The 26,909-nt window shown below is 39.9% G+C and overlaps 2 protein-coding genes across 18 annotated transcripts in view; one reads left to right on the top strand and one right to left on the bottom strand.

Annotated features, from left to right (window-relative positions):
- The window catches only part of LOC140665791 (uncharacterized), a 115,692-nt gene extending 92,475 nt beyond the window's left edge, over window positions 1–23,217 (top strand). The window contains exon 5 of the mRNA XM_072892336.1: window positions 23,129–23,217. The gene's annotated coding sequence lies outside the window, so the exon portion shown is untranslated. The remainder of the gene's footprint in view (window positions 1–23,128) is intronic.
- Window positions 1–26,909, bottom strand: part of Zfh2 (Zn finger homeodomain 2) — a 374,611-nt gene that overhangs the window by 50,246 nt on the left and 297,456 nt on the right. The window contains exon 10 of one of the 17 annotated variants that reach the window (XM_072892295.1): window positions 23,702–24,075. The exons of the other annotated variants lie outside the window; for them this stretch is intronic. Within the exon in view, the coding sequence (XP_072748396.1) occupies window positions 23,996–24,075 (80 nt within the window). The 3' untranslated portion in view covers window positions 23,702–23,995. Of the gene's footprint in view, window positions 1–23,701; window positions 24,076–26,909 lie in introns of those variants that run through there. 17 annotated transcript variants of the gene reach the window in all.

Raw genomic sequence — 26,909 nt, 5'->3', positions numbered from 1 at the left:
GATGCATTCTTCTTTACTCGGCGCGCACGCGGATTATCCGTAAAACGCCTCCTATTATGATTATCCGTACGTTGCACCGCGATCCAGATGTCTGTCCGTGGCACGTTCGATCGGGCGGATCTTCGTACGTGATCGGTAAGAGGGCAGTTTTCTTCCTACCCTTTGTGACCGTTCGCGTGCAGCGATGCCGATGATTTCAGATCGTCGGTCGGCCGTCCGGATCGACACTTTCGATTATTGGTGGTAACAGATGGTGTAAGTCGCCGATAAACGGAATTAGATCGAGAAATGACGAAAAAAGTCGGGTTTAACAAGTATTGCGATTTCGCGATTCCTTACGATACGAAATATGATAGCTAATGATGTGATTTCACAATCGAAGAAGATTTATCTTATATTAGAAAGCGTTTTCGAGTATCAGAATTTCTACATTAAATATCTTTTTAGTGTCAGATATTAATATCAGTATCAGAATTCCTACGTTAAATATTATATAATAATAAATAAAAGAAAAAGGGAAGAGAGAATTGTTGCACAGACTCGTTATGAATATATGCATACTGATGCGTCCGTCATCTCGCGCGCACAGTCGGATTATCCGTAAAATGCGTGCCATTACGATTATCTGTACGTGACACGTTCTGATCGAGCAGGTCGTTGTACGTGATCGGCAACGAAGGGAGAATTTTTATCCTTCGTGCACGATTGCATACAGTTGTTAGCAATCTCGATGACTATATGGATCAGTTTGCTCCGAGGCAAATTTCAAGGTAGATGAACGAGGATAAGTGAATACTTTAATACGAACATTATCTTTTTTTCCGGTTTTGTTTGAGCGAATTGATCATTACGTACAAGTTAAAAATTGATGCGTAACCACATATACGTATATCTTTTTTTAGTTTACTACAATTATATAAGAGTTAAAAGAAATATATAGAAAATATAATCGCATCAATATTTTATATTTTTTATACTTTATTTTTTTATTGCTATGATAAATTATCACAACGCTGACGATTTTATAATAACTAAAGTAAAAAATTTTTATGTAAATTTTTATATTAATCTTAAAATTTTTTATTATAATGAGTATGCATTTATCAATCTAGAAATTCTAATTAATAATCTCTCTCATCGAACATCAGCGGTATATAAGGCCTTCATCAAGATTGATTATGAAATGTCCTTTGCCAGTAGTTGAGTATTTACAAGATGGTTGGGGATCCAGATGTTCGTGATGGTTTTGATCAAGCTGATCTTTGTACGCGACTACGATCGGTAAGAGGGAGAGACTTTGCTTCTTTTGTGCCTTTGAGCGTACACTGTGACGTCAATAGCCACAGGTCGATCACTCTGGACACGTTTTACGATCGTCTCGCGAAGTACTAGGCGGATTTTAAATTAAACGTACGCGTCGCTTAAGTATCGTTGACACGTGGGCGTTCGTTAAGTACCGGTTTGTTCGTTATCGAGGTGCTTGATCGCAGGATTTGCGAGACATGTTCGCAAAAACGGAACCATTCATAATCTTTCAAGTTGCTTGATTTCTCCTTTTTGTGTTTTCACGTATATTAAAAAATAAATTATCAACAAGAATCAAAATTTTCATTATTAAATAAAGATACTTTTCAAGACATCTTTTCCTTATATAAAATAATTTTTCATTAATTAGTTTTAACATTTTTCTTATATGAAATAATAATTTTGTTAATCATTTTTTTATAATATTTTCTATCTATTATAATTAATATCTTATTGTGCCATACAAAATGCTACTTAAGATCAATAATGAAATAGACTTTTAAAATTTATAAAACTTTATAAATTTGTGTTTATACTATGATTGAAACATTCACGAATAAATCGCATCGGGCATCGTAGTTAGATTCTTCTGAGCCGTTCGAATTGATCGATGGTGCGTACTGGTGGATATTGGGAAAAATGAAGGGTGAACTTTGCCTCCCGAAGGGCAGGGGGGAAAGGAAGGGTTTCGCGTACGCGGGTACGTGATCAGCATTAACCCTCGTCAGTCTTCGTTTCTTTTGGGCTGAAAAAAGGGCGCGTTTTAAATTTCCTTGGTTATTCCGAGGGTGGCCCTCCTTTGATCGGGCGAATGTCATTAGGGGTTCTGCTCTTACGAGTTGGCCCTTGCTGTTGGAACCTACACCCGAGTTCGAATTCGGGATTCGTTGACAGATTCACTATAGGAAACTGTATTAACCTTCCACTAGTCTAAACTTTAAAACCTATCACATCTATGTTGCACTATAATACGTAGATTTGTTTTTCTGGCTAGTGTATACTAAAATATGCATTTTATTATTACACATAGCATGTATAAGAAATTTTTTTAAGTCTAATAATTCCGCAAAAATTGATTACTTTTCATGTTCAATGATATTTTTTCAATATACGAAATACTTGAAATTCTTTTAATACATTGCAAACATTTATTAGGTCATATTTTCTTTATCTGAGGAGATGCAATTTGAGATTTGTAGAAATACACATATAATACAAAAATTAGTTAGTTTGTATTATTATACTTTTACATAATTAAAAAAAAAAGATTCTGAGATTCTATGTCAAATATGATAAAGTACGAAAAAAATAGTATATCTCAAAATTTCTGCCAGGGTACAAAATCATTTTTAAATATCAATTTTAAATTATTCGAAACAGCTGATTAATTTTTGTCACGTTTATATAATACATAAAATATATAAAGAAATTATTTTAAGATGAGAAATTCATGTAACATAATTTACATTGATGTTTGTGTATAATAAAAATCGGTAGACGCATACGGTACGGCCAAATGGCAACGGCTGTCTTTCAACTTCGTTAGCGTTAGGGATAACATATATCGAAGTATCGTAGAAAAAACGTTAGGGGAAGTATCGTTCGAGGTATTGATTGCTGATCGTGTCGCACACCCCTGACGTAAATTATCATTGACGATACTAAAAAAAAAAACCCTGAGTCATCGACCGTTCGATAGTCACCCTTCACCGACCGATACGGAGCATTTATTCCGTTGCTTTGTATTCCCTCGACGTCTAATTCCGCATTTTTCTTCGTGTCTCATTATCTTGAAAATCGATAAAAGAGTTTCGAGCAATAAAATGTACAAATTATAGAAATAAATAATATCCGATTATATCTGCGACGAAGAAAATTTTGTTGGCGAAGAAGGTGAGTTGTGTAAATACAGAATTGCTGTATAAATTGCTAATTTACTATTGCATAGATTGTGCAGCGATATAAACCGTCTAGAATGAATCGATTCCGCGTTCATTAAGCAGCCAGTTTTCCATATCTGCAAAGATTTGCAAATAATTGTGATAAGTGATGCGGCGTAAAGTGCGAACAGGAAGTAATTAGCAGCCGCGCTTTCGCGCGGACGTGGCTTTCTCATCTCATTTTCTTGTAATATAATTGCGGAGAAAATAACACGCGCAATGATTTCCAGGCGCATCGTGGTTAGACATTCCCATATAGAAAGCATTAGCCGCTTCGCTGTTGTAAAAGCGACGAGATTTTTGTATCGATCTGATTGTGAGTAATTTAGCTGTTTATTCGATATTTCTGCTTTATCAATTTTGCTTCTAATAAGCTTCAATATAGAGAGATGTGTATTAAAATTACTAGCTTACGTTCATCGTCAACAGATATAGCGAGCGCGTTTCATTAATGTAATGGCGAATAACCACCTGCTTTCTTTTCACATAATTGTAGTAAAATTATACATATTTTTGAGAAAAAAAATACAATTATATAAACATTATTACAGTAGTCATTTACCGGACCGGTAAAATCATCGCGCAAGAGATCCTTATTTCTTTCCTAAGAAAGATAATGATGATTTGTGATTTCTCAGTTGTATGTATCTCTTTTTCCAAGTCTCCTCGCGAATTTGTCTTCTATTCTCGCAAACTTGGGCGGTGCGCGCAAACCGTTAAGAAGGCAAGAGCCGATGAAGAATTCAGAAGGAACCGCGAGATGGAGAGGTCGAAGGTGGTGCGACGCTGCAGCACACTTTTTTTCGCCAGTGCCGTGCCTTACGGCACCCCAGAGGCGAGCCAGAACCGACAGCAGGCATACTGAGCAGGCATTACCTGATTGTCTTGTCGGGAAGAAGAAAGTTTTCTCTCTCTCTTTCTCTCTCACTCTTCGGTTTCTTCTGGGTGCGATATCGTAATGTACGTCGACGAAACGGAGGATACCAGACGTTCCTCTCACGAATGACGAGCCTCTCACTCGGAATACTCAAGTAACGATATGTCCCTCTCGTACCTCCCACTCTTCACTGCTGCTCTTGCTACCTTGTCGTGAAAAAAGTCTAGTAAGAATCGTGCCGTTCCTCCATCTGCTCGTGTAGAATCGCACGGTTGGGAATAGCGCGGAATAACTGATAAAATTGTCGAAGGACACGAGGGTGTAATGCTGGAGAAACGGGGACTTGGCCCGTTGGACCCTCGTTGACCTACACGAGAAGCGGCTTAACTGCTTTCTGCTATATCTCTGAACGCGACAAGCCACCAGAAGAAAGTTAATTCAACTGCCTGTCATCTTATGACAGTCGACGATTATATTTCGATCGGCATACATTTTTTATTTTCAGAATATTTCATTATTTCACTTTCGGTATAATAGAATATTACTGTATCGAATGTCTTAGTGAGTGTATTATAATACTTAGCTAGTACTTTCCAACATAATATCCCCTCTGAATTAATGATACATTATCAATTACATTTGTTCCCATAGCAATTTGTCATATACAATACAATACTTAACAGGACAAGCTCTCTCTTGGTTATTCGCAAAATGGAATGGTATTTATCTCGACTCATTATCAATGAAAAGTGAAGTGAATCATTCTTATGAATATGCTTGGCTTTGAGTTGCACAAAGCCAACGCAATAGAATATTATTTATCGACGAGAAATTGAAAAAATAAGTAGAGATGCAACTTTGTGCTCGCGCATTATCAATAGTCGGCCCCGCAATCTCGTCAAGTAACGACCGGCCGCAGCTGGTCGAATGCAGCGAAGAATGCAACGTAAAGTAACATTGAAGCGAAGACCACCGTGAGTCGGCGCGTTAATTACAATATAATGCAAACAGTTTTGTAGCTAGGTATCTTTTAATCGAAATCATGTCCGTGTAAGAAGACCAGATTTTTTTGTCTCTCCTCATGGTCAATTTTTTTCTTTCCCCCGTCTCTCTCTCTCTCTCTCTCTCTCTCTCTTTCTTTCTTCATCTTGGTCTCTTTCTCTCACGTGGTCAATTAGGACGAGTCGTTTACGTCGTGACAATTAGCACGATCTGGTCACGAATGTGACTCCGGCCTGAGATCTGACTGTGGACGTCATTAGTCACGCGACGACCTCTACGCGCGTCTATATAATTAAATAATTAACGCTTTGTCCCGATTAGTTAAACAAATTAAACGAGGCTGACGTAAGAAACGTCGAGAGTGGATAAAACTGGACACGAGTATCTATCTACCTAGCTATGCGCCTGGTCTACCATTATTCTTTTACCTTTTCTCTCTCTCTCTCTCTCTCTCTCCGTCACCGTCCGACACCCAGTACCCGGTGGTAATTAGAGGCGTGCATAATTAAGCCGCCGGTGATTGTTGACACGGGACGTTAGCGCAGCAGGACGACTGTCTTCCAAGGGAGCGTCTCAATTAGTACCACCTGGGAACGAGAGCTCGAATGTTTGCGCTCGCGTTTTACGTTCTGGTAATTTCAACGGCCACTGGCTACTTTATTAATTACTGCCGCTCGTGCTCATGTAAAAGGAAGCGACAAATGACCCAACGCCTGCCGCGTCGCATTGCGAGCGAGCGTGACTTCACCAGCGGTGAAGGGCGAAGCGGGAAATCGGGTCGCAGTTCCGGAATCAGCGCTGTCTAATTGCTGGATAAATATTCATTAGCCGCGCCCGCCTATAGAAATCCGCGCGTATGCCGTCCATTATGCGAGGCATTCTAATGAACTCGTGGATCACACTGGTGTTCTGTTGTTCTAAGTACTTAACGGACTCCGAGTCACTGGCGATGGGTATCTTTTTAAAATAGCTTGAGAAAGATGATAGTTTCAAAAATTTATTCCATTATTTTTTTTCCTTTTCAAATAATATTGATTGAAACACATTTTCATGAAATTTACAATTTGATACAAATTGAAAACAAAAAAAGGATAATCATATCTGTACACCAATTTCGTAATATCCCCTGATATGAAATAATATAATTTACAATAATAATACATATATAATATCAATAATAATTAATATACATATCACATAAATCATATTTTATAGATAATCTGATAAAACTTTGGAGTTTTAAGATTTTCATGGAGAATTGTTTTGCACAGTATATGGAAAGAAATGAATTCATTAAGAGGAAAAGACATTCGGTCCGTAAACGCCGAAAATAGATATTGTTTGCGAGCAGAGGAATCGGTTCCACCATTCGCATTCAAAGTCAGACTTAACTATACACCGACTACGTGATTCGAATGATGGCTATGTCAAAATCTTTATTTGTGAGCGCAATGATCCTACGATGGACGTGAGATAATTAAGTCTTTTTTTAGGAAGAAAGAAAGAACAACGGTACGTGATGCGAATTTTTAAGAAGTCCGTTAAGTTCCTTAGGTATTACTTTTAAATAGCTAAAAGAGAAAGGAGGCATCATTTGCACATTTGGCCGATTAAGTTTTCGTATCCGGCATCATTTGTCCAAGCTTAAGTTTCCTTATTCCTCTACTAACAATAAATGTATTAGAATGAATTAGTAGAAACGAATGAATGATCTAACATTATTCATTATTCCAATTATACCTTGTAATTCAAACTTTGAACTTTTTTTTTTTTTCGTGCTCTGTAGTTGTTGGACTTTCTTTCATTATTTAATTTATTACGAATACGTTTGCATCGAGAATTTAACAAAACAAGTTGTTACATTAATTTGATTTGATTAAATGCGTATGTATTTAAATATTTCTTTTATGGTAATATATCGTACCCGTACATTAATAAAACATAAACGGAAAGATGCCAAGGAGAGACAAGTCACTACAGGAAAATTTACTCCCTTCCTTGTCACCATCGCTGCCTTATCGCGACAGATTCGCTCGTTATCTTTATACGCGCGAATCGCGCCACGTGATACGATAATTTATGATATTCCCATGCTAAGTTATGGACTCGTAATCCGGAGGTCACACGGAAGCGCATTTAAAAGGGTAGGGAAGGGAGGGTTACCACAATATGCACGCCCAGAGGATCCATCCTGGACTCTTTCTTTACGTCATCACCTTCAACCGAAACATTCAGCGTGCGCTGAGAGCTGCGCACCGTCGCCTCTGTGGATTCCCATCACATCTGACGAGTCCGTACCACCCACAAGCCTACAGGTACGCATGCACGCAACACAGACGTACGGGGAGAGCGGGCCTACGAAACGCGTTACCCGCTGGTAACGTCCGGACCGCTCCCCTTCCAGTCCGCGGCAACCGCGCGGCGGCGGCGGCGGCGGCCTCTATTTCTGTCCGGGGCGGCCGTTTACTATCGGCAATCTGCATAAGCGTTTAACCGAAGCGAAGCTGAATCATACGCGAGAGCGCGAGAAGAATAGGAAGGCGTTCAAGCTGTTTGTATGCATGCGGGAGAGCGAGGGTACGTTCTCCGGTGTGGAAGAGGCAGAGAAAAAGGAAGAGGACAGATCGAGAAGGAGGAAGAAGCAGCGGGGAAAGAAGCTGGCGATGCGTGGAAGAAAAGGAGAAGATACGAGAAGGAAGAAGATAGCGAAGAGTGGGACGAGGAAGGCGCGAAGGCGCTCGCCGATGGAGGCGAAAGTTTACGACGCGTCGCCCGCCGGAGTTACCGACGCTACCACGGAGGCTCTCTTCCAAGTCGGTTTCCTCGCCTCCTGCGCTTCTCTTCCTCCCCCCTCCCCTCCCCTCCCCTCCCCCCGTTCCTTTCCTTCCTTCCTTTCCCCTCCTGCTGCCGGTCGGATACACCTACGTAACAACACTTGGTACACGGTCCCGCGCTCTCTTGCCCGTATCTCGGTTACGCTATATACACTATCCGCTGTAACAATGTGATGGCCGACTGGTAGCGGATCATTGCTCAACCTCATCGTTTTCATTTCTCTGCCGTGTATATACGTGAAGATACAGATCTCTATGAATCTAGCGCGACATAATGGCGAGTGGGAGACTCGTAGCTTATCAGTGAGCTCATGGGAACAATACGAGAAGTGGTCGGAATAATTTACTATTCAAACATATTTTTAAATGTGTTGTAAAGAAAATTAATTGTGTTTAACGTTTGAAAAAAATTCAAATATACTCATTTGAATATTTTAGAAATTCTACGAAATCTTAATAAAATATATCACATTTAATGAAGGCTCAATATATCAAGTGCTAGAATTTTATTTGAGGATATTTAAAAAGAAAAGTTATAGTAATTTCTTCGAAAAAGAATCTATCGACAATGCAGCATTCGTGATATCTTTCGTTATCTTGTTCATCATCTTCTCCCGAGAAAGCAGAGCACTTCTCCCTGATCGCGGGACAAGCGGAGAAGAAAGAGAGAAGATAGAGTTTGCAAACGAAGAGAAGTAAACGCAGTAGGAAGGGTATGCGGGCGAACCGGGCATAAACTGGCCGACTAACAACCCACACGTACTCTCGAGAATGGAACGGCAGGGAGGGAGACAGCGGGTAAAGACGGACGGACGGACAGACGAACAGACAGGCGCACAGACACCATTAAGTCGCGATGTTCGCCGGCTTAGGCACTAGCGTTTGCTTGCGCGCGCGATCATACGTAAGAGCGGCGGAAGGAAGGGCGACGCGAGCGAAGCGAGAAGAGATGAGAGAAAGAGAGCGGAGTGCAAGTCGGAAGAAGAAAGACTGTGAGGCAGGGGGCTGTAAATTATAACTCCACCGCGAGGAGTCGAACCCCGAGACTAACCTCAGCCAGACTCGTAAAAATATCTCTCTTTTTCCCTCTCTCTCTCTCTCTCTCTCTCTCTCTCTTCTCTCTTCAGGATTGAACGGAACTCATGACTCCCGACACGACTCGGGACGATATCACGAGCGCGCGCTCGTGCTCTTTTTCGACCATCACCGGCGCTCGTCGCAGATAGCGTTGTCGTAAAACGCCTCGAATTCGCACGTGGATCTACTTTGGTACCGAGGCGTTCTTCTTTCTTTATTTGTACCTGGTTTGCCTGGATTTTTGACTGCGACACGAATCGTTATAGAATTTCGATTTCAGAGGAAACCTTCCTTTCGTCGACTCATTCCTTTCATCGGATATTAACTAGGGCGTTAAACTCTGTAGTTCTTAGAATTGCGAATGCATGGTTCGAGAATGGTCGTAGGATCGCTTTTGAAACACTCGGAAGGGTCTACGGTCGGTGGAACCTCGCGAGGTCTTTGCTCCCCGGATAGGCAGTTTTTACTGGCGCGTAAATCAAAGTTGCTCGCCGTCTCGCCCCGCGTTTGAGGCCGCTTGCCTTCCTCCGCTTCATCGGGGCTCAGAGAGTCCTGCCTAAGTAATAATTTGGTATTAAACTTTCGCAGTAATGTAATAAAGTCGTTCAGGAGGATAAATTTAGTGCGAGGCCCACGTGACGGCGACGGCAGCAGCAGCAGCGACGAAGGTGTCGGTGGCGAAGATGCTGGCGGCGGCGGTCGTGGTGTGCGGACCGGGTCAACCGGACGGGGATACAGTTGTGCCGCGGCCATGTAGGTAGGTGTTGGACACCCAGCGGGGTACACCGAGAGTGGGCGGCCCGTTGCATACGCGCGCTGCAACGAAGGGCCTTGACAGAGAACGACATAAGGGAGGGAAGGCGCGCGAGAGGAAGAGAATCGACCGAGAGCAGTGGTCCCGACTCGAGTGGCTGTGTTATAGCACCAAGAGGGCCTGGTATCTGTATTTGTAGATACCGAACGTAGTGGCCTGACAGCGAGCGCGGGACAAGATGGGCAAGAAGAGAAGAAGCGACTGGGGAAGCAGAGGGAAGGAAGGGAAGAAAGAGTCCGACCGAACCGGAGACTCCGCAGCTCCTCCCCCCTCTCCCTTTTCCTCTCTCGACACCCACACACAACGACGGCGACGACGACAACGATGACGACGCCGTGCTGCAGGCGACTATAACAATAAATAACTCTATCCTTCCATGTGTTACCGCGGGATTCCTTCTCGCGGTATAACCGCGCCCTCCCTCTCTCTCTCTCTCTTTCTTTCTCCTTCGAGGAAGTCGTCATGCACCAGCGTATTGCCACCACTTCTAGTGAGGTGTTTTCGAAGAGAGGTTCGTTTCTTGCCTCTCTCCTGTCCGTGTATTCTCTTTTTGTGCACGTGAAAAAGAGAGAGAAAGAGAAGAGGGGAAACGCGCTCGTACGGGGTTCTCCCTTAATCGAGTTACCTCCCGCGCGAAGGAGTTACCGGCTTATGACCGGATGCACTCTCGATTCAGACGTCGCGCCTCGAGATAAAATCTTTGGTCGCAATGTCCCTGAAAAACGGGTTATCTCGTATTCTTTCTCTCTGTCCACTCCGAGGGGATTCGGTAACGCGCTCGTAATTTACGCGATAAACGCGGCGACACGAAATTTTGCAGCGAGATTTAGCGCGTGTCGCGAGCGTTACGCGTCAGACAATAAGCGTGTTACGAATTGTCAGTTTGAGTTTTATTATGCTAAGAACGATTGTGTGAATACGAAATACCGTGCCAAGCGTTTTGAATACTCGCTCTAAGCACCTACGTTTTACATTCAGCTCCCTGATCGCTCACGAAAGAAGCGGTCCGATTCGCCCGTTCCCGGTGAGTTTCAAGTAGATCGAGCCCAGCGGACACACACTTCAGCGAGAACTAGGTAGCCCAAAGTTTTTACACGGCTCAGCCCCTGAGTTCCTTTTCTCGTCGTGCCCCCCTCGTTCTCCGCGTTGAAACCTTGGCAATGCGGTCGAGCGGCGAGAATCCGAGGATCCGCTGGAGATACAAGGGCTGCCGTGAAGAGAGAAAGAGAGAGAAAAAGAGAGAGAAAGAGAGAGAAAGGGAGAGAAGAAAAAAGGTATAGCAGCAATAAAGCGAGAGGGGATATAGGCGATCCGAGGATTCACCAGGGAGCCCAGACAGCTTGGAGTCTGTTTCACGGCGCGCTCATATATGACCAGCCGACGAATCGGCTCGCTTCTTCCGAACGTTAATTCATTCCTGCCGCGAGTATTTCTTAGAAAAACCAGACTACAAAAATATTTTCTGAGTGAAATAAAAATTCGATTATATTCTCGCCATGCAATATGGAGACGCATTTGTAATCATCTATTAATCTATAAAACCGATTTTAAACCTTAAATCTTTTGATTTTTAATTTTACGTAATAAAAATAAATCACTGATTAAAAATTTACGCATTAATTCTATACAATGTTAGGATAATATATATATGTATATATATGTATATATATATATATATATATATATATATATATATATTACTGTTCAATTAATATAATAATGCATATAAATAGTATTTAAATTACTAATTAAAAATTAATAATAAAATAATTAAAATCTATATATTTATTTTCAAATGATGCCAAGTGATTTTCTCTGATCGCGATCAAGTGATATCACATATGCAATAATACGCATATACATATATTGAAAACTAAAATTATATATATATAATAAGAAACTAATACTTTATATATTAAATTCTCAAGACATTCATAAAGTTTATTAAAAAAAGTCATTAAACCATTAATATCTTTAGTCAATATTTCTCTCTCTCCTAGTCGCTGTAACATTCCTTAGAAGACAAGCAACGCGAAGCTAAACTCCTTTGGAATGCCTAGGATGTGTCCGAAGCCGCGCATACGATGCCTGCTGCTGGCGATGAAAGCGGGATGAGGGGGAGGGGGAGGGGGCTACTCTCGGGGATCTTCTCCCTGGTGTGTGCGCGCGTCTTTCTCCTTCGCGGTTCTTTTTTACGGGGCGAACGAGGTGTCGGAGGGCCCGCGTTTATACCCGAACCGATACGCGCTCCGGTACTTGTTGTATTTATTCTAACGCGCATGCACGCCTACGTCTATATGCATTTAAAATATAGCACAGTTGGGCCCTAGTTTATGAAGGGTCAGGTCATGGAGCGCGGTCAGCGTTGCGAGGCGAGAGGACACAAAGGGAAGAGAGACGAGGGAGAGACCGGATGAGAAGCGCGGAGAAAGGAGAGAGAGAAAGAGGGAGAGAGAGAGATGGGGGCAGCAAAGAAAGAGACAAGAAGAAGTCGGTCGGAATGGTAAGAGGACGGGAACACACCCGGTATCCCGAACCATAGAATCGTCGAACCATTGGCCCCGGGGCCCTGTTTAACAAGAGTCAGTTAATGCGAGTCATAGATCATCACGGTATGCACTAAAACGTTCGAAATATAAATAAGTATAAACACCGCGTAAATCACAAGGCAGGTCGCCAGCAGATTCGCGCGTAACGAAATTTTCGCTTAATTCTAAGGACAATGAACCAGAATTTGGCGCATCTACATGTACGAGTGTCGACCGTTGTTTCTCATTGCGAGAAGCGCAACAGCTCGTTTCGTGCGCTCTGCGTTAGAGTATCGCGAACGCTCGAAAGAATCGTGTGGGCTGCTCCAATCATGAATCCTCATCTCGCGTCCCTGACCTCACCTCACCGCGCGAGCTCGGATATAATTCTGAAGAAAAACAATGCAGTTGCCGAGTCAATCTGATCGACTCTGAATTACCTTGACGCAAACAAGTTGCATTTCATGTTAGGTTTTTCGATTTCAATATAAGCCAGACGATTAATAATAATGAATAAATTTATCAATTGTATTTTTATTGTAATTTAATTGTATTTTATTTTCTTTAATAATATATGAAAAGCATTAATAGTAATCTTAAAAAAGGGAAAAAAGATGGATGATTTTTTTTTTTTATATAATTAATATATATAATGAAAATTAAATAACTTTTTAATATTATTTAATTAGCTATTTATTAATGTCCCACCATATTATACACGATTTTTAACATAATTCCAACTTTTATCTTTATTGTTTTGAACAGCAAGAAAGTCGATTTTGTTGCAAGCAACGACAGAAAATGATCATCCCGTCGTGCGTTGACAGCAAATTAACAGGTTTCTGATAGCGAGCGTCGTGATACAAAACAAGGTAGATTAAAATTCGCGAACAAAAAGTTCACCCTCGTCGGTTGCCTGCCATTACGTCGTCGTTTTTACAAACCGGTTTAGCAAACGTGGATCGCGCGATTTTTGTACTCACATTTTAAGAAAATATCGAGGCGCGAATCGATTTCGCACGTCCCTCTTGGCTGAGATACCGTCGCCAAAATTTGGGTAGACAAGAGAAAAAGAGAGAAAGAGAGGGAGAGAAAAGAGAGAGAAAGAAAGAAGGAAAGAGAAAGAACAAGGAGTGCAACTGTAATGGTTTACATCCGGCGGCATTATCAATTTTGCTCGCATTATCTCTTTTTTTCGTTATTCAGTTCCTCTCGCAACTTCTCTCTCTCTCTATCTATCTCTTTCCTTTTTTTCCTTTTTTCGGTGCGAAACATCACGTTTCGCTTCCTGCACCAGCCCGGAGCACAGATGGTACCGCATTAAACATTCTCGTAGACTCGCGAGTCATTTGTCATCACGCTAAAATTGGGATCCAATTTACCTCGACTCGTAACCCCCCAAAGACAATCCGAGGATGATCATTAAACTCATCTTGATCACTGGCGGTGAGCCTGTTACTTCGAGAATAATAGTGTCGTCGCCGTTACGAAGTGTCATTACGTTAATGCGAAGAACATTTGCTTTGAAAAATGAGAAGTAACACAATTTTTCAACATACGAATCATCATTTGGTGCAAAATATTTATAAATATCTCGCTATCATAATCTCACTAACATAATAAATTTGTAAACTTTTTATAGATTATAATTAAAAACTAATATATTATTTTTAATCTGATCGCAATATGATATATTTGTCTGTTTAATACAACACTAACAATAAGAAATATTTTCAATAGTTTTTACATTTTTATGAAACATGAAAATTACAAGTGTGATGTCCAATTATAGTTTCGCATTTTGGCATTCAAAGTGCATTATTAAAAACGTAATCTTCGGGGCATTTCTCGTTGCGCGAATTGAAATCAATAAATATCTATTGATTATAATCAAATCCTTCCACTTTGAGAAACTGGTGATCCTGACCTGGCTCACCTCGAAGACGGTGTGCAGGAGTGCCACGGCCGAGAGAGACAAGGGCAGCAGAGGATCTCGGTTTCTTGGGCAGTCTTGTCTTGGCGGATTCCAAGGAGCTGAGTCTCGTAATGCGATATAAATGGAGGCAGGACCGACCGAATGAAAAGCCAACGGGCAGGCTCGGGTGAAGGAGATACATCAAGATCTCGAGCTGACGGTTGACTGCGTGCCCGACGGGGGGGCCGGTAAAAACTGAATCTCTCCCGCCACTCGGGGGCCCGCTCTTTTTGAGCCTTTGCCCTATACGCTGTCGAGCATAATAAGGACAAACCTTTAATCTCGAACTCAATTATAATTTCTTCCCGCTCGCTAAGCGACACGGCAGAAGATCAGCTTCTGACTGCGGTAGAGCTAGAATTTCGTAGTGAAAGTGGACCACTGTCTCGGCGACTGCATTTTTTTTAATGAAACCAAGCTGCTTATCGCGGCCAATACATACCTTGTACATTCTAATAGCGCACAATCTGATATTTCTTTCCGTTCGAGGAGCTTCGTGTAATTTATAACAGATTCAATTTCATCGAGCTTGCTTTTAGGAACCGCTAGGAAAATAGGCTCGTGTGGGCGTGTCGTCGTCGATTTCCGGCCATAATCTATGCGCATAATCAGTGTGGTTCTCTCTCTCTTTCTCTCTTTCTCTCTTTCTCTCTCTTTCTCTCGTTCTTTCTTTCTTTCTGACAATTGTTAGAAAAACTTTGAGTACGCGCGCGGCTATTCGACACCCTCGCACGCATTAAGAAGGATCAATGTTGGAATACGAGATTCTCAGGCGAGCATCGTGTCTCCTTCTACATACTTCTGTCCTTCTTCAGGGGTACCCTGGGTAATCTCAGGAATCGAGAGAGGTCTTTGTGCTATGTTTCGGGCGAGAAAACGCTTTGTCATCTGCGCTTCCGTCGTATATCGGGGGTGTGTTGGAAGGTTCTCTTTTCTTCCTCTGTGTGGCTGCATTATACTCGCCGCGCGATCGCGAGACAGTGCCATCCGACCAGGTGTTCTAGGATCCAAATTGTTACAGCATCCAGAAATCTCTCATTCCTGCCGGGGTCCTGGCTGGCGAACAATAGCCGGGTCGCCCTATTCCGCGCCGCGTTTTCAACGGCCGTTGCCTCGCTGTCTCTAAACGAAGGTACTTTGTCGCCGACGGCGTGACGAGGAAACGGAGATCGTAATCTAGTTTGTGAGACCGTCTTCAAGGTAGGGGGGCAGTCTTTGTGTTTAATAAAGTAGCAGGGGAGACGCACATCCCTCTTACCTTCGTTTTACAAAAATCTTTGGGAGTTATTTTACCATCGCTTGTGCATCTACGAACGGTAATATTTTCTAAACGTTCGTGACCTCGCGCATGATCATTCCCGTATTAGCATCGTACATTGTTGAGGTAATTGCGGGGAAAATTACAGGTAGTCGTAATTACTTGCCGTGAATGCTTACTTAGCATTGCTCGACGTAATCTGATCAGCCAATCAACATGGAAGGCGAACTTTGATTATACATTTGCACAAGAGATTGCCATCTGCACGCGGAGGCGAGCCAATACTCCACGTGTCAGTAAATTTTATTAACATTATTTAATTATGACGGAATGACGTTCCATTCTTGCGGATGCGTTCCGTATTAACGATTCTCACGGGCCTCGATAGAAACACGAAGCGGCAACGTCTCCTTTGATTTGATATATTATAGATGTATTATTTCCTATACGATTGACGTGCTTGAAAATATTAGGCGGTAAACCTTGCCAAGACCGAGGGAAAAAGAAACATGACTATCGATATCTCGACTGTTGTTTCTCATCATTTTCTTTTCGTGTGGACATAAGATCTTTCATGAATAATGCATCAACCGTTAGTAATCGTAAGTGAAGTGTGAACTAATCACGGTAAATCTGAACTCACTAATTTGAATTTCTACTCTATATTTGTGATTATTACTTTGTTTGTTCTAATCAAAACGCGGCGTAACTTTAACCTTTCTTTGATGTTAAAAGTCGTTCGATTCGTTTCATATTCGTTGTAAAGCCATTTATTCGGGTAAAGCCCAACCCGGGTTTGCCGAAGAACGATGGAGAAGCACAATTTATCGTCCGACTATGAGACGGTTTAATTCTACAATGATTAATATCCCGCGAAAAGGGGTTGACGCGCAAGGGTTAAAGGGTTAATGCTCCTCTCGTTGGGTCGATCTCGCATTCTCGGCCGCCCCTTTTCTGTCAATTCCGAGTCTTCGAGGCTTCTCCGAGCGAGGTAGGCGAGAGAAACGGTGTGTAAGTGGACAGAAACGTATAGTGCAACGTAAGTTCGTAGCGCGCGAAGCGCGAATCTGTCCCCACCAAGATGCGCGGTCCAGGAAAAAGAGAAGGGGGTGGTGGAGGCGGCGGTGGTGGCGGCGGCGGCGGCGACGACGGCGGCGGCGGCTGCAGAGAAGGAGAACTCGATGAGGAGGAGAAGGAGTCACGTCGCGTACCGAGACCTCGGAGTTCTGTCTCGCGTACGCGAGAACCAATCCCGGTATTTGCGCTTCCTTCCTACCGTGGATGGCGACCACCTCTTTTCAGGGGCGTAGCCGACGGTTTCCCCCATACACTACCCCCCTCATCCGTTCCTCGTTTCCCCCCCGTTGGCGCGAATTTTTCGCGCGCGCCAAATTCCGCCCCGAGCGCGATGAAAAAGAAAGAGAGAGAGAGAGAGAAAGAAAGAAAGATAGAAAGAAAGAAAGGTAAAGAGAGAAAGAGAGAGAAAGAGACCGTGCATGAGCTTCATCGGCATTCGATCGAAGAAGCTGGTGACTATACACACTTATCGCCGGCTAGGTGGCCTAGGTTCGTTCAACTCAGCGGCGGTGACGACGATAGAACGTGTTATGCTGTTCGACGTGCGATCAGCTGACGCTGAGCTGTAGATCGCGGATTGACGAGCGATCCGTGAGCAGCGCAGTAATTGGGGGGTTTCATCCTCGGAATTCGCTGCCTTGATTATTCGCACTTTTATCATTCTGATAGAAGGTCTTTGTCGGCAATAACTATTTTTTCCATTTATGACGTTAGAGTTAAATTGTATTTAGTTATACTTGATACTATCAATTCCAGCTATTGTTAATGATTTGACGATTAATTAAAACATATCAAATTTATATATATTATGATAAACAGTATAAAATTTGATATATGTGAAATTTGAAAAAAAATTAATATAATGAGAAGAATAGAAAAGATTAGAAGTCAACATTTTCTGAAAGTCCGTGTTCATATTACGTGAATTAATATTTATACATTTTTCATTATGTTATTAAAAAAATAATTCTCTAGAATTATATAATAGTTTCAGATATTTTTACATCAAAACTGTGATTGGTAATATATTTCTCTTCAAAATTTATATAATTAAAACAATTATATGAAAATTTTATAAGTACAATTTAATCATTACTTTTAATTATATTTACATACTTTCGAGTTACTTTTTTGTTCACTAAATATTCGATAATATCGGTCCTCATTTCCTATTTTGTTTTTGTCAGTATATTTTCGCCGGTTTCATAGACGTCGATAATCTCACATGAAATGTTAAAACGGAGAGAAAGACGGATGGATGGACCAGCAGACAAAGCTGTAGGGTCTCGGAATATTCAAGCCAGTGACGCGGGCAGATTTACGGGCGGCTCACCACGCAGACGAATGCCTCTTTGCGAATTCTTGGGCTTCCATCGATATTATTAGTGATCGCGTCCTCTTTTTGATTGTGTCTAGAGGGGAAGCTCTCTTTCAACCGAGCTCGAGCGTTGTTGTCGCCTTTTCTTTTTTTTTTTTCTTTAGACTCACGTATAATAACATCGATAGGTGATGCTTGCTTGGAATCCCTCGAAAACCCCTCTTTTTTTCTTTCTTAGATTCAACTTTAAACGAGTACTCGACAATGTCAGCAGAACAAGAACTCGCTTTCCTTTATGCTCGACTCCTTTTTAATTCATTCTACAATGCGATAAAGAAATTGCAAATGTATGTGATCCGATCATCATCGTTTCACGTTGTATTTAAGCAAAAAAGACATATTTGAGTGAAAGATACTTTGTTACAAGGATTTATATCGCGAAATTTATTATTTTTCGCGGATTTAAATATTGTTAGATATTACGAAAAATCTACTTTTATAAACTAATTCAAAGAGTGAAGTGGAATCTTCTTTACCTGCTACTGCACCATTCATCATTTAGTGCTTGCAATACTAGAAACGCATAATTATAGGTAATTACGTCGGTACTATATGCCAGATAATTGTAGCGGGCCACTGTTCGCTTCATTAGTATTCGCTCAATTACCGTCTTTGTACGTTCAGAATCGTAACAACGAGTTTATATCCCCTTCATTACTATTCCCTTTGTATATTTTACACGGCTTTATTTTTAATAACCATTAATGATGTAAGAGGGAGCTTAGAATTTGAAAATATATACAGCAAAATAAATCCTTAATTGATAATGCAAGTATAATTTGCTTGCATCTTTCTTCTTATCTTTCTCTCTCTCTCTCTCTCTCTCTCTCTCTCTCTCTCTCTCTCTTTAAATAAGAACTCTTATTTTTCGTTTAAAAATATAGGTAATATTTATGCTCTAAGAATCTAAAAAATTTGATATTTTATTTAAAAAATATTTAATGATGAAATAAATATTAAATATTAATAATTGAATACTAAAATGTTGAAGTATAAGATTTTTATATTTTTTTCCTAATTATGCTTGTAAACCTCAAAAAAAATCTCTGAAACCAGTTTTAGAAACATATAATAAATATTCTGTTTGGTTATCTTATAACCGGGAAGTGGATGTTTGACCGCTCGTAAAGGAGGAATCGGGACCAACGCGTTCCATTTTCGAATTCACACGGTGGTTCGCGCGAGTCTCGCGTGCCCCGCGGAATCTTATTGACTATTCAGACCGTGATACCTTAACTGCTCAGGATTCGATGTCTACGGGCTGTAAAGCGTGGTGTACCAAGAGAGAGAGAGTCCCTTACGGTGGTATTATCGAGATTACAGGCAAGGGTAGACCCCCGTGCGATCCGATGAAAAAAAAGACCAAGGATAAAGTGAGAGAGAGAGAGAGAGAGAGAGAGAGAGAGAGAGAGAGAGAGTATGAAAATGGCCGAGTAAATGACTTTCTTTCCTGTCTTCATCTTCACACAGTCTCCCTACTTATTCTTATACTAAGTCTTATTAAATTTCTCTATCATCTATTATTCTTTTTGTTTAGAATTTTTTAGAGTTTATCATTTAAGTTTATTCATTTCCTTTTCATTATTATTTTTATTTAACTTGACGCAATTATACTCTTCATCGCTTTTATCAAAAGAAATGAAATTATTATTAATATCCATTATAGGTATGAAAAATCCTATTCTTAAGGTAATAAAGTTATTTATTTTGTAGATAATTAAATGTATATGAAGAAAATCGAAAACATTGTCGTATCGATCCTTTCTGCTTATTTCTAAAGAGTATTTGCTTTCGGTCTCCAATTTTCCTTTCTCTAGACTTACGTGATACGTTGATATAGAATACACACACACACACACATACACATATGATTTTCAAAGGATTCACCTTCTCTTCTTAAATAAGAATCTAAATGCTAAGCATATTTACATTTTGTTAAAGCTTAGGTAACAAGAGATTTAAAAAATGCGGAATTATTGATTAATTATAAATTAATATCTGTAACATTTGAAGTAATCAACTTGACATTAGAAACAAGTTATCTTCATTTTCCACAGACTACTCGGGAAAAAACGAATTTATGTTATTATATCATATCATATGAAAATGATTTGATGATATATTTAATTTTAGATTATCATGTATCATAGTATCCAAAATTTTGCGCGATAAGACCTTATATGATCTTATATAATCATAATTGGATAGATTTGATATACAAGTATTAAAATATATATGAAAACAGCTGAATATAAAGATAAAATCATATCCCAAATTTCGGATATTATTATTATACAATAGTCAAATTATATCGCGTCATATCATATTGATATATGATATAATATGTATGATTAATCTGAAATTTGATATGATATGACACGATATAATTTGACTATTGTATAATAATAATATCCGAAATTTGGGATATGATTTTATCTTTATATTCAGCTGTTTTCATATATATTTTAATATATCAAATCTATCCAACTATGATTATATAAGATCATATAAGGTCTTATCGCGCAAAATTTTGGATACTATGATACATGATAATCTAAAATTAAATATATCATCAAATCATTTTCATATCTAATTATGTATATTTATGATGATATTATATCCATTTTTTCGAGTATTTTCCAATTATATACTTATTCTTTTCAGTTTTCTCGATAAAGACTCTTTATATTGCATTAAGCTAATCATTCACCCATTAATATGCGAATCCACAAATGCTAATAAAGTTGGCTATCATCATAAAATACAGGCATATGTGTGTTGTAAGGTTATCTTAAAAAACAAATAATTCCTTTTTATTTCTGCGTCCGAGTGTAAACAAAACGTGTTGAGTAAATGACCACAGTGTCCTTAGTCATTTTGAAAGCAAATCTAAACATCACGATTTTTGTTTAAAATTTCCATGTCTGTAGGCTTCCGATATAATGTATGCGATATAATTATTTTAATCGCAAATCTTTATGAGGGCGTGATTACAGGGTTACGTTGATATCCGCGCAAGATCCGCCTGGGCGTGGAGAATTGGACTTGGCTCTCGACGTTTCTGCAAATTGCACTTTGAATGCTCTAGTTATACGTTAGGCACGCACTCAAGGGACCGCGAGTATGTGAGAGATCGCGGCGACCGCGGAGGATATATCTCCCTTTTCGCTGGAATGTTTCCTTTCGCGCCCTCAACGATAATGCTAATAATTTATGACGCGCGCGCCGTCTCGGCTAATAAAACGGATCGCCATATGCTCGTTAATCTCTCTCTCTCTCTCTCTCTCTCTCTCTCTCTCTCTCTCTCTCTCTCTCTCTCTCTCTCTCTCTCTCTCTCTCTCTCTCTCTCTCGAGCGATAAAGTATCGAAATTAGTGACATTAGGTGAGATTACAGCCAGTACTTTGTATGCAGTAGATACTTAAATAATAATAGAGCTAAATGAATATCGTAATAGTTTCAACCGTGAAGTATTGCGTAGTAAAAAAGTTACCATTAATAAATAAGGAAAAAAATCTCTTGTTACCTAAGCTTTAACAAAATGTAAATATGCTTAGCATTTATATTCTCATTTAAGAAGAGAAGGTGAATCATATGTGTATGTGTGTGTATATTCTATATCAATGTATCACGTCTGGAGGAAGGAAAATTGGAGACCAAGAGCAAATACTCTTTAGAAATAAGCAGAAAGGATTGATACGACAATGTTTTCGATTTTCTTCAACAAACTCCATATTCGTACACATTTATATAAGGGATGTATTTCTCTATCATTCTGAGGGTGGAATACGCGAGATACGCATCTTGAGGTTATTAATGTATGTCTACAAGTTCGTTTCACTCTGATTTCGGTTATCCAGAAAAAGATTCTATAGTCGCGCGAAAAATATCTCTTAACGATGGTTCTCATATTTTTTATTATTATTATTATTAAGAAGTAATAATTTATTATTGATTAATTCGTGTTGAAACATCACTTTCAAAAATACTTTGTCACGAATTCGAATCTGATTTAACCGATTAAGTCGAGATTTATGTCTAATATATTTGAGAGAAAGACACAAGACGAAAAATTAGTTAAATTAAGATTGAAGTTAACCGGTCTTGGCAAAACCGGTCATCAATAAAACGTCGTTAAAATGATTGATCGTGAAATAACAGTTATTAATACCGGCTATAAAACATTTCAGGCCTCATCGTTAGCGTCGAGTAATAATTCTCTTATTTGATAAGAGTGTCACAACCTTGCCAAGCTAATCTGTCAATTTCACAAAAAGAGTTCGTTTCTTCAAGATCACCATTTTTTTCGGCTTATTTCTGGAGTAACACACAACTTTTTTTTAATTTAAGATTTCCTTTTTTTTCCTCGTGGTTGAGCATCGCTGTTGGTAAGAATGAGTCCGTATTGATCACACTTGAGAAACCTCAGCTTTCCCACCCACCTCAACCAACGAAGATATGAATTCCTAATATACGAAACCCCCCTCCCGTACCCTGCCTTCGAATCTCTTATCGACGACGAGAAGCTCGAAAAACTTAGTTACGTCTGGCGTCTCTGGCCGCAATCCAACAGCAATCAGAGCCATCTTTAATTCCTTTCTTCTGTCTAGCGGATGACTTATATCCAAGAAATATTTCTCTTTATGGTCATAGTGTGAAAAGATGCACGTTTCCCTGAGCACGCTTTCTTGCGCCTATACTTTCGCACATACGTTGTAATAGTTCGTATTAGCTCGCTGTGTAAATGTAGTAACTGACTGTCTCTTGTCAAAATTTTATATATTAAAAATTATGTAAATTGTGTCTTAAAAACATATAAAAAATTCGTTTCAACCGTAAAATTAGTAACTTTTTTCCTCGACAATGAAATTTTTATTAAAACAACTACTACCTTTTTTTTACTTTATCCTGTATTATTTTTGACTTTTCCTACGTATACAACACTATTTCTTATTATACTTCTATATATAATAATCAAGAAAGACAATTCTTTAATTTATTTCGGTTGTATTTTTTCTTCAACGAGATATATTGAAGCACTTTGTCCACCCTTTTTTTTTCTAGCATATAATTTACAGGCTTATGTCACACTGGTATCGCAATAACGGCGGCGGTGAATTATCCAAATAATTGTCGAGAGGAACGTGCGGGCAACCTGCCGCAGAAACAATAATGCGGCGACCAGATCGTCATTACCGGCCCGTGGAGTTATTATAAGCGAGTTAGGACGACAGCACGGTGGATCGTTAGGTTTCTCGTCGCGTCGAGGAAAGGGACACGGTCGACGTAAAAGCGGTTGAAAATTGTCGGGGACTAAGCGGCGCATACCCGGATCGTGACAACAAGGTAAGAAAGAAACGTTGACGATTACAATTTTTCGCGTACCGACTTTCGAAACACTAATTGCTATCACATTAGATTGTATCAATATCCGAGATTAATTTACGACCAGCTGTCTATATTTATAGATTAATGATTTTATTTACAAGAGAAATAAATAAAAAAAAATATTTAATTTAGAATTTTTATTTCAAAATAGATAAGAAATATGTATAATTTGTAATTTATAAAAATCTGAAGAATATGTTATAGTAAAACTTTATATACACAAATCGTAATACATATAATACTGTAATAACATCAAAAATTAATTTGATTTAAACCACATCTTCTGAAAGCATTCGTCTCTCAGAAATAGTTGTCTCTATATTCACGTGTTTGTTATCAGAATGCTGAACTATTTGATTATTTAAGAATCGATTTATAACTCTGAATCTCCAGTGTAAGGAACAAATTACTCGGAGAATATTCTAGCGGGAGACTGTCAAGTATTACCTCGTGGAGCAGCATTATTGAACGAAACCGATCCGTTAAGTGTCTTCTACATACACTGTTAAAAGTGTCACGATTCTCCTTTTTGCCTCTTTCTCCTCAACGACGCCACCCCTCGTGGTAAGAACAAAAGCGGCTGTTGAAATCGTTCGCAAAGTTATTTTGTAATTCTCGTCGTTCTCGGTCACGCGGTACCGAGGTCTGTCTGTAACTAACCGTATTTACGGTATAGACAGCTGCAGGCAAAATGGTGAACAACTATGTGCCGACGTCACTTACATCTCGCGACGATGAGGCCTGATGTTCCTTCCGTGTCATAACTTTGAAAATGTCTTTTCCATGATCGAGTCAATATAAGCGATAGATCAAAGTGTTTTACGAATAGTTAAATTTTTATAATATTATTTTATTCATTTTTCGTAACAATTTTTTTAATTTCACAAATCATATTTTTTAAATTAAATCATTAAAAAATGTAATGTTAAGAAACGATCAATCGTTGACTTAAGTGTCAATTAGTACATTGAAATATAACAGCGCTCGTTTTTTATTATTTAATTAATTACTTTTTAATTTTTATTAAAAACGCATAAGTACGATTAATAAATTTTGATTAATAAACAAATGATATGAAATTAAATTTTTTGTTAAAATTTATCATAAAAAAATCTATATAATTGATCTTTTTTCGGAGTATCGGAAGGATGCGAGATGAATCTTTGTGTCTGCCAGCCTCTCGTTAGAACTCTTGCCACGAGGATCGTTCCGCGACCAGCTTCATCCGTCGTGAATGGTAGTGTGGAATGCGGTAAAGCAAATAGGCTCCTCTCGCGGGCGAATAGCTAATTACGCTTCTTGGCATTCCTGTTTCTGGTTAGGCGAGCGCGGCCGCAGAGCTAGAGAGTCAGCGCGCCGCGCCTTCGCGAGGAATTACAAGCTAATCCTCGACTCGTAGGAGGACACGAGCGGCCGCGGTCACCCGGGATAGATGAGAGGGGGAGAAGAGGGATCTTTCGCCGGGCCCTCTCTTCGTTCCCTCGTATCCTCATCCTCGTCGTCCTCATCTCGCACGGGGCGTTTTGCGTCTCGTGCGCCTCGCTCGCTCCTCTCTTTATCCAGCGCGTAATGGCGTTATTTAATGTTTAATCATACCCGCCGTACGCTCGCAGTATAATCAGAGTATAATTCAGACAACAACATCAACCACCGTCGACCACCGCCGACAAGCCCGTCGGTGAGTCCGGGGGTTTGTTGCGATCTGCGGTCGTCAGCGGAGCCTGGGCAAGGTATAAGGCATCCACGTTATACTACTCGGCTCTACGTGTGCCTCTTTACCTTAGGTCTACCCGAGCTTTTCTCTTTGAAGGTCGTGACGATGGATGGTCAACCGCGAATTACGCGTGTACTACAAACCTAAGAAATTCAATCTCGAGCAATATAGAATATATTGGCAATTTTTAGTATACTCTAATATTGTTCTATGACTTTTAAAAATATATGCGAAGCTGTTAACGTATAATATTCGATGACAACAATTAGATTCTGATTTTACTTTGAGTTAATTCAAAACTTTACTAATTTTGACATATCTTTATTTCATAGTGAAACGTTTTCAGAATTTATATAATTTTATTTGTTATCAACTCAAAAAGAATTAATAAATTTTTAGCTGTAGAGAAAGAGATAAGATTTTTCTTATATTCCAAACGTTTCTAATATTTTAACTATTGAAGAAAATAATAATATATAAGAGGAAACTAATCCAATCAGAAGTGTAAATATAACCAATCAATCGTTTTTGCGAATGCAAATATATTTCCTCGTGACATTTCCATGCTGATTCATTGGTAAGTCTTGGCGGATATACCGTTAACTTTCTGATTTACTAGTACTTAAGTATATTTGAGATCGTCTTTATATAATCGGCTTTCACATATCAAGGATCAAGACGGTTTCTAGTAATTAGTGATCGATCTTTTTTGCGGGACGTAGCGAGCGGTGCGCATCCAGGCACTAAACGACCGGAGTTCTCTTTTTTGACTGGCCCAAGGCCCGCGGGTAGTTGCCTCGTGCCGAGTCATGCGTGGAACTCCCAGCATCATTGCCATAACTCGTCGCGCCATGTTACCTTCGTGCAGTTTATGGCATCGTCGTTCACGCGCACTCAGGTCGTAACAATTCGGTCGCTGCGGTATGCCCGACGCGCAATCATGTTCGTATTTTTAGCGAAATCTGCCGCTGCTCGTGCGACTGACAGATCCGAGAATTTATGCGCTCGAAGTACGAACTTCTTCGTGCCATCCATTTAAGAAAATGAAAAATTAAATATATATATTTAATTACTCATAAACTATAAGTAATCTTCTCCGAGAAAATTTTAACGAGATAAAAATCTAAAAGATTTCTCTTTTTTTCTTGAAATTGAAATTGAATAATACGTTGTGTCTTCCAGTAAAATACATCTTTTTTTCGTCATTATTTTTTGTATACAAATATTTGCAAGATGCAAGAAATTCTTTATGTTAGATTCATTATTTTTATCTGATTAGATTTCAGATTGCATATAAGATTTTAAAGAGATTGACAAAAATCGCGGCAAAAACTTGTTGCGCCACATGACACATAAACGTAATTACTCTCCTAATCAGTCGTTTCTTCAATCGTACCCAAAACGAGCCGATGATATGTGATCCGAAGGTAGTGCGTCACGGAGGAAGCCCGCGCGCTCTGAAAGGCTCGGCGTGGCTAGATGGCGGGAAATAACGTGGCACATTATAGCATTAGAGTGGCCGGTAGCCGACCGGCGAGTTTTTTACCGGATTCCAGTAGCGCCTTGGACAAACACTAGAGCGGAGGGAAGAGGGAGACCGCTTCTCTCTCAGTTCACTACTTTTACTAGGTTATTCACGAACGGTTATCTCGTGACTCGTCGAACGATCCACCGGCTCCTCTCCCAACGTCTCGTCCACATGTTCTCGATGAAGCCCGCGCGCGGAGACACCGAAGAGGGCCC

This window comes from Anoplolepis gracilipes, chromosome 5, assembly GCF_047496725.1.
Source record: "Anoplolepis gracilipes chromosome 5, ASM4749672v1, whole genome shotgun sequence".
NCBI lineage: Eukaryota > Metazoa > Arthropoda > Insecta > Hymenoptera > Formicidae > Anoplolepis > Anoplolepis gracilipes.
This window is presented reverse-complemented; position numbering and strand designations above follow the sequence as displayed.